The following is a 13,375-nucleotide window of genomic DNA, read 5'->3' as shown; positions in this document are numbered from 1 at the left end:
TTTTTACTGATTTGATGGTTAAGCGCGACCTAAATGCGTTGGGCGGTGCCTAGCACCGGCCGTCTTTCCTCGGAGATCAGGAGGAGTCCGGCAGCCCCGCTTCCAATGAGCACACCTTACCAAAAGGCACGAGCGCTTGTGACCTGCAGCCCCTTCCTCGGATGCGCGAGGCGCCTTGGCTCAGGGCTCCTCCTCGACCCCGGCGACTTGCAGAGGTGTGGACCTCAACCCCCAGAATTCCCCAGCCAGCCCGGGGGATTCTGGGGGTCGAGGTCCACACCTCTGCAAGTCGCCGGGGTCGAGGAGGAGGAGCCCTGCCTTGACCCAGGCAGGCAGCGCGGGAGGCGGGCCGCGGGCACAGCCCGCCCCGGCCGCCCCCTCGGCCCAAGCCGCAGGGGAACAGGCCCGCCGCCCGAAGCGGACTCCCGCAGGGAAGCGGCCCTGGCCCCGCAGCAGGCCCCACCCCTGCTCCGCCCCTCCCCAGCAGCCCCGCCGCGGGCCCGCTCCGAGGCGACACAGGCCACCCTGCACAGCGGCGCCCCCGGTTCTGCCCGGCCGGCCCCGGCGCCAGCCGCCAGCGAGGTCGGGCGCTCCGCCTCCTCGGACGGCGCGGCAGGCCGCAGAGGGCCGGCTTGGGCTCCGCCCCGGAACAGCGGCTGCCCGGAGGCTTCGGGCCCGCTCCCGCGGCCGGCGGAAGAGGCCCGGCTCGCGGCCACCTGCGCCCGCCGCCCTGCCTGCCTGGAGCGCGCCAGGCCAACGCCGAGGCGCGCGGCGGGCCACCGGGCCCCTCCTGGTTCCGCCCGGGGCCGCGGGCCGCCCTTCCCGCCAGGCCCGGCTCCGGGGGCTGCGCGGAGGCCCCTGCTGCCCGGCCGCGGGCAGAGCCCTCCTTGCCGGCCGGGGTGCCTCCGGCCCTGCGGGGAGCCGCCCGCGAGGGCGGGAAGGCCCCTCGGCCCAGGGCGCGCTTCCGACGGGCCCGCTCGCGCCTCTCAGCCGCCTGCCCGGGACGGCCCTCTGAGACGCGGGACGGCAAGCACCGCCCCCCCCGCTCTCCCACCCCCGAAAGGCTCTGCACATGCTCAGAAGCAGACTCCCCAATTCGCCGACGTCATGCGGTCCAGGGCGGCCACGCCGGCGGACTGCTTCCGGGGTCGCCCGCGGTCCGGCTCGTCCCGCTCAGGCGCCGGGGGCTCGTTTCCATAGGCGTTCTGCCGCGCCAGTCAATGTGTCCGTTTTCGATTGGCTACGAGTCTTTCGACGTACCCCAATCAGCGCTGCGTCGCTAGGCGGAAAGGGCCTTCGCGTTGGCCTTTCGCCTGAAAGCTTCAAGGCTCCGCCTCGGACGTCGGCCGATTTTTCTGATTGGCCGTCTAATCGCCGGGTGGCTCTGCCTCCCGGAGGAGCCCGCTTCCTCATTAGCGGAGGGCGGGAGGCCTTTTCAGCTTTGGGCTTCGATTGGCCGCGTGCGCCCGCCTCTATTTTTCGGATTGGTCGCCGCCCCACCTGTTGCCAGGCAGAGTGCGGCCTAGCGCGCCGGGCGGAGCGTCACCCCCGATGAGTCGGCGCTGATCTCTGAGGGGAAACCCAGCGCGGAGCAGGCAGAGCCGAAGCGACCACTCGCCGCCACCGCGCGCAGCCCAGATCGCCGCCCGCCGCCATGGCCTCGGGACCCGAGTGAGTGCCCCTGCCCGACCTGGCGACGGGCCGTGGCCCCGCCGCCGCCGGGCCCGGCCGCCCTTCCCGCGCCGGCCGGAGAGGCCTGCGTCCCGGCGGCGCTGGCGGCGCTCGGGCCCGGGAAGGCCGGGCGGCTTCCTGCCGCGCCTGTGGAGCCGGGGGGCGGCCCGGGGGGCTGCAGGGCCCGGCCCGGCCGAGCGAGGGCGACCCCTCTACCCGGGCGCCGCTCGCCCCTTTGTCCGCGCGAGGGCCTCCGGCGGCCGCGGCTTCTCTCCGGGACGGGGGCGCGCCTGCCCGATCCGCAGGGCCGCGCCCGGGGTGGCTTCGTGGAGCCCCGGTGGGGTTGGCCGACGGTAGCCGGCCCGGGCGGTGGCGGCGGCGGCGGCGGCGGCGGCGTCCCCGCGGCTGGTTTCGAGGCCGGGAGGCCGCACCTGCTCCCCGGCAAACACGCCCCGCCCTCGGGGGCCGGGGGCGCCGGTGCTGCCGGCCCTGCGGCTCCCCGAACCGCTCGGGGAGGGTCGGGCGCGCTTCCCCGGCGTTGGGCCCAGAGGCCTCAGGCGCTGAGAGCAGCCTCGCCCGCGTGGCGGGGAACGGGTCTTGCTAGGCCAGCGGGCGCTGCTCGTTTCGTGGGAAGGCAGCCGCGAATTGGGCGCGGAGTTGGTGGGGCCAGGCCGGGCCCAGCTACCCTTAATTTAGGAATACGGTGGTGCCAAGCCAGAACGTGGGTTTATTCAGGAGCCTACTTGAGTATGTGGCGCAAACTCAGCCCTAGCAAAGGAAGGTCATTAAATTGGGGGTGGATGGCCTCGGAGCCTACTTTTCTGTGGGCCCTGCCAGCCAGTGCTCCCGGTGCTCTTCTCAAAACCCTGGTTGATTTGGCGAGAAGATCCAGGCGGTTCGCCACAGTTGTTCTTCTGATGAACTCCAAAGAATGTACGGCTCCTTTCCCCAACCTGGATGCCCGTCAGAGAAATGGACTTCAACACCCAGAATTCCACAACCTGCATATTCACGGCAGAGAATTCGACATTTAAGCATACATATCTCAACGCCACCCAGTTTGGCAAGATTGATTTAGGGCAATGAAGTACCTCAGCAGATCATTAGACTAGTAAGTGAGAAAGACACAGATCAGGCTCCATAAAGTGCCATCCCACCAGGTAGTTGGTTTGTGGGATTAAAAAGGTATGATGCTGTGCTCGCTACGGTATCTCAGATCTCCAGAACCCACTGAGACATACTTCAAGGCACTGTGCTAGAAACAGGAGCTTTTATCTGTACTGACTTATGTCAGTGTGTTTTGTTGATATGATTGAATTAATGGTTTTGATATATGAATTTTGACTTGAAAACGTGGGTGAATGATGGAAGAAGGTCAGTTGCGTGCTCCTTGGATTCTTGTCCATCTTGGCTTATGGAAGTTGCTAGGAAAGAACTAGCCAAGCATACAATGGAAATCGTAAATGCTTTATTTGGACAGGTTCTCATCTATTTAATGTAAGTGGCATAAGTTATTTATTGAAGAAATTGTCATTGGTTGTCACCTGAGGAAGCTTTTAGTCTTGTTTCAGTTGTTAGACAGTAACATTCCTAGTTGCATAGGTAAATCACTGCAGTTAGAAAATACACAGGAAGTATCTGTCCCTGTTGGTGCTTTTGGATTTTTTTGCAGGATGATTCCTTCTGTCCTGAGATCCCTGGATGATGTGAAACAGGATACTATTTTAAGGTAGTTCCAGTCATCTTTGTCTGAGTGTGCCCAGTCTTGGGATTAAGACAACTTTTTCCAATTTAGTAAATGGTCTATACTTGGAAAGTGAGAGGGGTACATTTATCTTGGTTCTGTTGGGTGCCTCAGCAGGTTTGGATACCGTTGGCCATTATCCTTTGGAAAGGCTTGATGCATAACAGGATAGTTTCAGACCTTCCCGAAAGTGAGTCTCAGTACTATGGGACGCCTGCATAGCATGTGGCCAGTAGCTTGTGAAAAGCTGCAGAATTCTGTTCTGACACACAGGCTGTTCAATTTTCTCTTGAAACAGCTGGTAAAGATGATTCAGCATCCGTGGAGTTTTACCAGCAAGCAGCTGTCACCTATCGTTCTTTTCTATTATTCTATCTTTTCAAGGAAGCTGTCAAGGTCCTGAGCCATGGACTAGAGCAGTGTTTCTCAACCTTGGCAGTTTTAAGATGTGTGGACTTCAACTCCCAGAATTCCCCAGCAAGCATGCTAGGGAATTCTTAAAGTTGCCATGGCGCTGTAGCGCCTTGTATTCTTAAAGTTGCCAAGTGCCATTGCTGTAGCGATAGCAGTGGGGCTGGTGTCAGCTAAGTAATTGAAATGGAATCCTGACATGTCTTGATCAGGAGAGTTGAATCAGAAATTGAAGCTTGACCAGTCTGAAATGAGTGGCATTCCCTTTGAAACCCCAGGTTTGTAATTTGGGGACTTTTCTAGACCTGACTCTGACACCAAATGCTTTTGGCCATCTTTGGTGGTGGGTCAACTCCATCTATTCCTTGAGAATTGGGATCTGGCTAAAATGGCACATCATGTCTGGATTATGGCAGTGAGTTCTTCACTGAGCTGCTGCTGAAGATTATTCAAAAACTGAAATGGATCCACATGGAATAGGTAATTTGATAACAGAAGCTGGGTATAGAGAGCATGCAACTATGGAGTACAGTGCAGAATACTGATGATGACTTTTAGAGCTCTAAATGGTTTAGAATTGGGACATGCGAAGGCCGTTTTCTTCCTTATATATCAGTCTAAACGTGGAGGCATATTTCTCAAAATATAACTTTCTGTAAAAGTCACTCTTAGAATCTTCAAGGGCAGCATCATGTAGAGTGAATTGCAGTAGTCCAGCCATGAAGTGATGAGGGGATGACGAAGTTTCCTGATCCAGAAATGGCCACAGTTGGCACACAAGATGTAACTGTGCAAAGACCATCCTGGCCACGGCCTCCACTTGCGATTCCAGATGCAATTCCCCTAAATTACCAGAAAGCTCCATGGAGGGCAGGGGGCAGTGTGACCTCATTTACAGTTAAAGAAGGACTGTTGCTATAGGATTTTGAATCTGCAGCCACTGTCTTACTGTAATTCAGCCTGAGCCTGTTTTCCCATCTAGACATTGGGTCAGGACTTCAACTGCGTCTCTGGTTTAGTCAGAGGTGGAGCTTTATAACAGGTGTCATCTGCACATTAGTGATACCTTGTCCTATGCCAGCTAATGGTCTCTGCAGTTTCATATAGATATTAAGCAACTGGGCGGGGATTGTGGAACTCTGTATTGACTCTCCCACAGACTTGGCTCTTTCCTTCTCACTGCTTGAAACCCGCCCAAAAGAGAACCGTTGTAGAATGATGCTCCCCAATCCCAACCAACAGAGCCAGTCCAGAAGGATATGGTGGTCAATGGAATCAAAGGCCACCAAGACAAGAGGGTCGTACCCTCTCTATTCTCATCCCACCACAGGTTATCTCCTAGGGTGAGTAGTGCAGTTTCTGTCCTGAAGAAACAGGTCTGAATCCCAACTGATTACAGTCCAGATAATCCATTTCCTTCAGGATTCTCTAGCTTATTGGCCAAATTCCTTGCAAACATGCTTAGCTTAAAAGGGAAGGTTGGGGAGTGGGCAATGATTGTCTAAAACAGCCAGGTTGAGGGAATACCCCTCCCTCAAACTATGCAAACTCAGCTTCCTGTCACCTCCCTGGCAGCTTTCACTGGTCAGGTAGGACAGGAATCAAGTCCATGGGTGGCTGCACTAATAGCACAGGGTGCCCTGTCCAGTTCTCAGGATCCATTAGTTCAAACTGATCCCAGATAACTATGGAAGATGAAGCTTTCAACATCTCAGCAGGAGTTGCCCAGCTGGGCTCCAGCTCCAAGCAGATGCAGATGATTGGATCCTCCAGATGCTTCACAACAGCCCAATAGCAGGTCTTTCAGTCTTGAGTTACAAAGCTGCCAGGTAGCTGTAGCGGGAGTGGAGGAGTAAGTTTGCTCCATCTTACTGCCGTGGTGCAGATTCAACTTTGAGGTCTTACCCATGTTTGCTTGCATTCATTCTTTGTTTTATGCCATCATCACTCCAGGCATTTCTTCTGCTTCATCTCCCAGAGCTCCTTTGGATTGGCGGACAGGGAGAGTCCGGTTAATCCTGTCAAGTGCTGTCCTCAGCCACTTATGTAGCCAGAAGAATCTCGCCTTTAACATTAAAGTTGAAGCAGGTAGTTTGATGGGGGTGAGAGCCCAGGCGGCCTTTCTTCTCTTAGTCTGGCGCCTGGGTTATTTGTCTTATCGTCTGTGCTGACTCCCAGCAGGGAGTCAGCCTTAAGTGTTCCCAGCTGTGGGCAGAGATTCCAGGGGCTGAAACTTTTGCAGGCAAACTTTTTGCCATGCTACCTCGTGCCTTTGTGGGGTTGAAAACCTTCCCTGATGAAAACCCAGTTCTGTCTCCAATAAGTACCTTCCAGTTCTGATTTCCGTAGAAACCTTGCCTCTTCCCTGTTGCTGCCTAAAGCCAGGTTTGTTCAGAAGTTGGCTTGCAGACCCAAGCAGGTTTATGTCCCCAATACTGCCTTGCTAATCTGTACCATAAATGCTGTTGTGCTGCCAAGTGCTCCAGATTTTCATTTGAGGGAGAGAGTAGATATCATTTGGCAAACGGGCATCAGGTAAAAGTCAGAGTCTAGCCAACCAGTTCCATTTGGGGTTTTAAAAACGGAATAGCTTGAAACTAGGGAAGGAAGGTAGACGACAGGTGGGTATTTAGCATCATTATGGAAGATACATGGCTCTTCCTTGACAAAAGTTAGCTCTTCGCTCATATCCTGAGTTTCAGTATATATTGTGTTCTCACATCTGAGTCTCAGAATAAATGCACAAAAATGTTTTTTTTTAATCGTCGTTTAATGATAAGCAGGCAACCCAAAGAACCAGTTTGTGTTAGCTTTATTTGTCTTAGAGAAAAGCCCAAATCAAGGTGCCAGCTTCCTTTTATTAGTGGAAGTTGTTCTTGGCCTTTTCTTCTCGGCTGAGAAAGCCGCTACAAGCAGGCAGTTTTTGCCACCTGGGATTCTGCCTTTTATTTTATTCAGGTAGTAACTGCAATTGGGGCTCAGGGGACAGCTTTTTGAGCAGCTTCAAGACAACAAATCTCTACAGCCTGGTCATTTACTGCTGTGTCATAAAGGTTTGAATCACGATAGCAGCTTTTCTGTTGCTTGCCAGAGGCCTTTAAATGGTTGGAAATTAAGATGGCCTTGGTTCCGGGTAAGTCGAAAAAGGGCTGTATCGATTCTCATGCTGCCCTTCCTGCCTCTGCTTTATTTCTGTCTTATTATTTCGATTTGGCTGATGTTCTGATGCAGTCAACATCTCTTCCATGTGACCCTAAGCAGTCCAGTTTGGCTCAGCTGACTGAATTGTGGAACTTCTTTCCTCAGCATTTTTACCTTCTTGATGTTGACTGCTGTATTGCTGGGGAGACTGTGAGTGAGGTGAGGTGACGCGGTACTCACCAAGCACCCTAGTCAGTTTAGATAGGCTCAGCCCTGCTCAGTTCACAAACTTTTTGCCAGTTTCTTTTTGCCCGTTTCAAATACTGTTTCTTTCCCTTAGCACTGGTGTTATTTGTTAGAAACCAGTTCAGACTGAATGTTACAGAAGAAATAGTTGGTTCTACTTTCTGTTTAGAGTAATAGGCCATACTGTAGTGTTTCAGTTTCTACTTCAAAGTGAAGTGACAAGTTCATGTAAATCATTAAAGTAGGTTTTCATAATAGCCTGTTGTTGTTTGTGGACTATAAAAGAGTTGCAAGAGACCTTTTTCAGTAAATGCCCCACCACCATCACCAGCAGCAGGTTTCTTACTGGTATTTCCTTGGGATCTTCCCTCATCCTCCTCCTGGGCTCCAGCTTGTCTGGGTTTGTAGTCTTTAATCTTACTCAGGTGGCTAAAGGGGACTTTAGAGAAGCTGTCTGAATTTCAACAACCCAGAACCTGCAGGTGGAGTAATGCTTGATGGAGCCTACAATCTGACAAGACGTAAGAACATTCCCTTGGATGAAGATCCATTCTCCTCAGGTTGTCAGCCGTAAAATGTTTCTGGGACTTTTATTTTACCTGTGGTTGGAAGAAGTGGCTCTGGGTAATCACTTTTTGTGAGGCAAAGGTTGTAGTTGTATGCAAAGTCATGCTCAGAAATTGAATTGCTAGGGAGCACGGCATGCCAGTGCAGTTGTATTTTCATTTCCAGAGCAAAGGCTGGGCCATTATTAATCGCATCCTTTAAATAGTTTGAAAAGTGTATATGTACGTAAATAAAATTGTTCTTCCTTGGTATTGTGATCTCTGTGACAAATGCAAGCAACAAAGGTATGTAGGAAGGGTTCCTCAGGGATACTTTGCAGTTTGAATTCCCTCTTATAGAGTTTTGACATAAGCTAACCTTAGATGTCTTTTGGAAATTGTAGAAATTGTTTCTTCTAAGGATGTAACTTCTTTCTAAGACTTCAGTGAACTGAGGGGCTTAAAATAAAAAGTTCTGTCCTTGTTTGAAATCAGCCAGAAGTGCTATCACTCTGAGAATTACATAAAAGTTTATTGCAAAAGGCTGCTATAATAATGTCATGGAATAAGAATACAAACACTTTGTCTTGTAGCAAAATTGCTATTCATTTTTGCAGTATATGTTATATATCTTTTAAGTACAGTAGTAAGTGATTTGTGAACAGTTCTGATCAATAACTGCTTAGCAGAAAACCAAATTGAGGATCCTATGTAAAAATATTTTTAAGCTTTCTGTTGTATTTTACAGTACATGGCAAGATTGCCTTTCAAAGAGGCTTGTTTAAGAGTAAAAGTAAAGCAGCAGTGCATGGATGAAAAATAGCCAAAATGGGGTGTGGTTCCGTTTCCAAAGCTACCAGCAACTCTCTTCTCTGATTACAGTTCCAAAGCTGATGACTTATCAACTGCAATTCTGAAGCAGAAGAACCGGCCCAATCGGTTAATTGTTGATGAAGCAATCAATGAGGACAACAGTGTGGTGTCACTGTCGCAGGTGTGTTCTATTGGGAGCTATTTAGCAGATGAAAGGAAACTTTCCCAGGAGGAGGCAAGCCTACTTGCCCAGGCTGTTCACGGGGGAGCATATCCTTAAGCTGCCCTGCTGTTGTCTGCTAGAACTGTTCCTTTTCTTTCTCAACAAAAATTTCACTCCTCACAGTCAGTCCACAATACATACATAAAATACAAAAAATACAATATTTTTGCCATCTGTATTATAGCATAACAGTTCTTCCCTGTTGCAGATGACAGCAGCATGCATCTCTCAGAAGTCATTAAAGAAACTAAAAATATTGAATTATCCTTGAGCAACTGCTAGCTAGTTCTCTCCAGCATGAAAAGCAAAGAGTTTTCCACAAGCTTTGGTTGTTTGGCTGCTGTCCTTTTCATGGTCAGCATCCTGCTTTACCAGAATACAACATGGATGTGTATTTGAAAGTACAGCTGTTCTAAGCTCAGCATGTTCAAGATTTCTTGGGACTACAAATTCCATAATTGGTAGCTAGAATAGCCAAAGAAGGTGTAATTCCAACTCATCTAGAGGGGGTCCTGTCTGTGAGGTTGATCTAGTAAGTCGAATGAATATCCCGTTTCAATTAAGCAGAGCTCATTCACTGTTTCTCCATTTCGAGTAGTTTTTCTCTTCCCATTAATTGTTTACAGGCCAAAATGGATGAATTGCAGTTGTTCAGGGGAGACACGGTCCTACTCAAAGGAAAGAAAAGGCGAGAGGCTGTGTGCATTGTCCTGTCTGATGACACCTGCTCGGATGAAAAGATCCGCATGAATAGGGTTGTTCGCAACAACCTAAGGGTGCGTCTTGGAGATGTGATCAGGTGAGGGCTGCAAGTTTGACCCACATGTTGTAAGGGTTTTAATTAGGCAGAGTTTATCAGGCAGATAAACATAAAGGCATATTTTGGAGCTTTAAGTTTTGTGTGAACTGCTTCTGCAGTTGCTCTTTGCAGAATTCACCTATTGCTTGTAAGGCAACCTTCTAATAATGGCTCAGCTTTAATGGGGTGTTCAGAAAATATCCCCCCAAAAGGCAGCAGCAGATCCAATTCCATACCGTTTTCAGGAAAGGTACACAAATGTAATGTGAAGTTGCCAAAATAGATTTTTACCCTCCAAAGCTATTGAGTTAATGAATAGCTGAAAGCCAATATTCTGCTCACACAGGAAGGGAAGACTTTCTTTCCAGTGGCAGAATTTTCTTCTCCCCTGTATCTCATGTATATCTCAACATTTGCTGTGGAAGAGCTTAGTGGATTATGAACTGTGCGGACAATTAACGCATGCTCCTAGGATGGCATGTGTTGCATCTCTGTTCCATGAGCTCCATTGGCTGCTGGTTTGCTTCCGGTGCAATTCAGGGTGCTGGGTTTAACCTCTAAACCCCTGTGTGGCGTGGGGCCAGGCTATTTGAGGGACCGCCTCTTCCCAGTCACATCTTCCTGTCCCATCAGGTCCAACAGGAGGGGTATGTCGCGGGTCCTGTCTGCTAAAGAGTTCCATCTGACGGGACCCAAATGGCGCGCCTTTTCTGCTGTGGCCCCTGCCCCCCCCGAGATGAGATTGACCCCATCCCTGTTAGCCTTTTGGAAGGCCCTGAAAATGTGGCTTTTCCAACACCTTGGGGGTCCATCCCATAGGGAGCCTGCACAGTGGTTGTATTGTCTTTAGCTGGATGTTCTTCTCCTACAGTCTTGTTTTTATTTATATTTTTAAGGTTTTTTTTAGCAGCTATGATATTGTTTTAAGTGTTGGTTGTAAGCCATCTAGAGTCACACTCAGCAAGATGGGCAGCTCCATAAATTTGTTAAATAAATAAATAAAATGGGGCTACTTAAGGCAAGAAGAAGAATTACTCCCCTCTGGAATCACCAGCAGAGACCTCTCCACTAAGGGCCGGGGAATGGGAGATTTCTGAGGTCAGTGCAAGAATTCTGCACCTGAGAATCAACAGGAGCACTTTTGCTTTTCAGCATCCAGCCTTGTCCAGATGTGAAATACGGGAAACGCATCCATGTACTGCCCATTGATGACACCGTGGAAGGGATCACAGGGAACCTCTTTGAGGTATACCTCAAGCCATACTTCCTGGAAGCCTACAGACCAATCAGGAAAGGTAATACCCTGAACAAACAGCAAGCTGTGGGAAGGTGGCACTCAACACTAGCTACAGATCTTCAGCTGGGATGTCAGCAGACTAATGTCTTCCACCAAGCCTAGCTGTTTTCTGACTTTTCTACCTTAAATTGAGGCCTGCGGACTCCTGCCATATGAACTGAAGTATAGTGTTGTAAAAGGAGCTGAGCCTTTGACCTCCAGTATTGCTGAACTACAAAACCTAGCATCCCCTCCACTGGCCTTCGGGTATTATTTTTCCAGCAACATCTGGAAGGCTGTGGCTTTCCTATCCCTGCTCTGCAATATCCAGTTTGGGAGCTTTTAACCACACCCCCCACCAGTCATCTTAACAAGATCAGGGATTATGGGGTTTGTAGTCAAAAGGGCCTATGCTGTTGAAGGCTAGTCTAGTCCATAAGAGGGTTTTATTTATTATTATGTCCAACAACACAAGAATCGTCTTCGCCTTGGTCAGGATCTGGCTCCCGCTGTTGTTTTGGCAGCGGCGGGAGCGTTCTCGCAGTTTCCTTGTTGCTAGTGAGTCTCTTCGAGGTTACAGTGCCTAAGTACCTCTGTGCTTTCTTTGAAGAAAACGAAAAGGATGCATGCATATTTTCTGTTATGCCTCCAAATCACAGCATCTTGAGTGTGGAAGAAGTCCCCTTTATCCAGTGTCCCCACTCCATAACAAGCATGCTGATATAACCTGGAGAGTCCTAGGCAGCGTCTCTGGAGGCAAGCCGCCTTCTCAGTCTGAAGGTTTTAAGTGTCTTTTGTAAGTAGGAGCCATTGTCTTTAACAGGCAGATAGCCTTTTCAGCTGCATGTCTTTCAGATTTACCTGAGAGCTGCTGGGAGCACAGTTGTGATGTCACAGAGTGACATTTCCCCCAAAATATTTTTAAAAGCTCAATAATTTAAAAAGCTAGATTATGCTTATGTGCGCTAAATCTGTATTCTTTGGGGTTACTGTTTGCCTTTATCCCTGAAGCTCAAGACTAAACACATGTATGCAAGCTTTTTCAGCCTTCCGATTTGCAGTATTGGGACAATGGTACCACTTTTGTTCCGTACCGGATTAGTCTTGTTCAGTGAATGCATTTGAAAGGTTTTGATTACTTACAAAGCACTATGCAAATGCCAGAAATTAGTATATGGATTTGTAAATGTCAATGTGCTGGGTTTCTCACTGATGCAAGTCTAGTACTTTATGTGCCTCTTGTACTGGGATTTAGTAGTAGGATATTTCGGAGCTTCCTCAGGGAAAATATTATGAAGGACTACGATAGCCACTGAGAATGCTTCTTTTTAATTTTTTTTTTAATTGATTTCCCTATAAGCTACAAATGAAAATACAAAATACAAAACTTGTGAATACAGTTTAATACAATTACTTCCTTGAAGTAATTATGCAAATTACTACATTTCAAACATGAGATCATGTTATCTGATACGTTCTTTATGTTGATAAAGATTCAGTTCACAGAGATAAAAGATCTCACTCAGCCAACCCTTAGAGGCTGGCATGCAAGGCTTCTCCCAGGAACCCATTATAACCTTTTGCAGCAATCTAAAACACCTTGTAAATATTCTAAGTTTAGAGAATATAATTTTACAATATGTTAACATCTCTAAATCAATTTCCTTCAAGAACCTGATTCACCATAGTACTGATGTCTACTACAAAGGAAATATCTATGGGCATGAACAAATCATGGACTAATGTGCCTTCAGATTTAGCAGAGGAAGGATGAGAACTAAGTTTTTTTAAACATCCATTGGGTAGTCCAGTAAATTTAAAAAAGAAACATATTTGGTGTTACTTAAACCTTTTGTAATATATGGTACCCCACATTCCTGATTTCTTGTATATCATACTTATTTTTATGAAAGTTTACCATTACTGATAATACTAGATTGTTTAGCATCTATAAAAACCTTTACCGATGCATTCAAAGCTACCAAAATCTCAGAGTCTGCTGAGCAAACAAAGCAACCAGACCAAACAAAGAACATAATAGATGATTTAACTGATTATATGTTTCAGGTAAATTATATTCCCAAATCTTGCAAGTCTTAACCTATCAATAATAATTAACTGATTAAGGATGACAAGCTTGCTTGTTTCTGAGGTGGATGGAGTGTGAGGGTCTCATTAACATGGTGATGATTTCAGGGGACATCTTCCTGGTACGTGGAGGAATGCGTGCAGTGGAATTCAAGGTGGTGGAGACAGACCCGAGCCCATACTGCATAGTTGCACCAGATACTGTGATTCACTGTGAGGGAGAACCTATCAAACGAGAGGTGAGTTCTGCAGAGAGACCTGTCAGGACTGGCGATAGAGGAATGAAAAGCACCATTTGATATTCAGAGAGAGGAGAGCCTTGTGGAAAAATCTTTGTAGGTGTTCCTCCCCAGCCTTTGTGGAAGGGGCTTTGGTGAGTGTTCCTATGAAGGATAACACGGTTGGAGCTATAGGTTGA

The 13,375-nt window shown here is 48.7% G+C and overlaps 1 protein-coding gene across 1 annotated transcript in view; it reads left to right on the top strand.

Annotated features, from left to right (window-relative positions):
• The first annotated feature begins 1,508 nt into the window (after nucleotides 1-1,508).
• Nucleotides 1,509-13,375, top strand: part of VCP (valosin containing protein) — a 30,641-nt gene continuing 18,774 nt past the window's right edge. The window contains exons 1-5 of the mRNA XM_088152892.1: nucleotides 1,509-1,671; nucleotides 8,641-8,752; nucleotides 9,421-9,593; nucleotides 10,746-10,888; nucleotides 13,066-13,196. Of these exons, the coding sequence (XP_088009018.1) occupies nucleotides 1,655-1,671; nucleotides 8,641-8,752; nucleotides 9,421-9,593; nucleotides 10,746-10,888; nucleotides 13,066-13,196 (576 nt within the window). The 5' untranslated portion in view covers nucleotides 1,509-1,654. The remainder of the gene's footprint in view (nucleotides 1,672-8,640; nucleotides 8,753-9,420; nucleotides 9,594-10,745; nucleotides 10,889-13,065; nucleotides 13,197-13,375) is intronic.

The sequence above is a fragment of the Python bivittatus genome, unplaced genomic scaffold (genome assembly GCF_059951505.1).
Source record: "Python bivittatus isolate LINGU-HERP-01145 unplaced genomic scaffold, Pbiv_v1 ctg000570_np1212, whole genome shotgun sequence".
Lineage (NCBI taxonomy): Eukaryota > Metazoa > Chordata > Lepidosauria > Squamata > Pythonidae > Python > Python bivittatus.
This window is presented reverse-complemented; position numbering and strand designations above follow the sequence as displayed.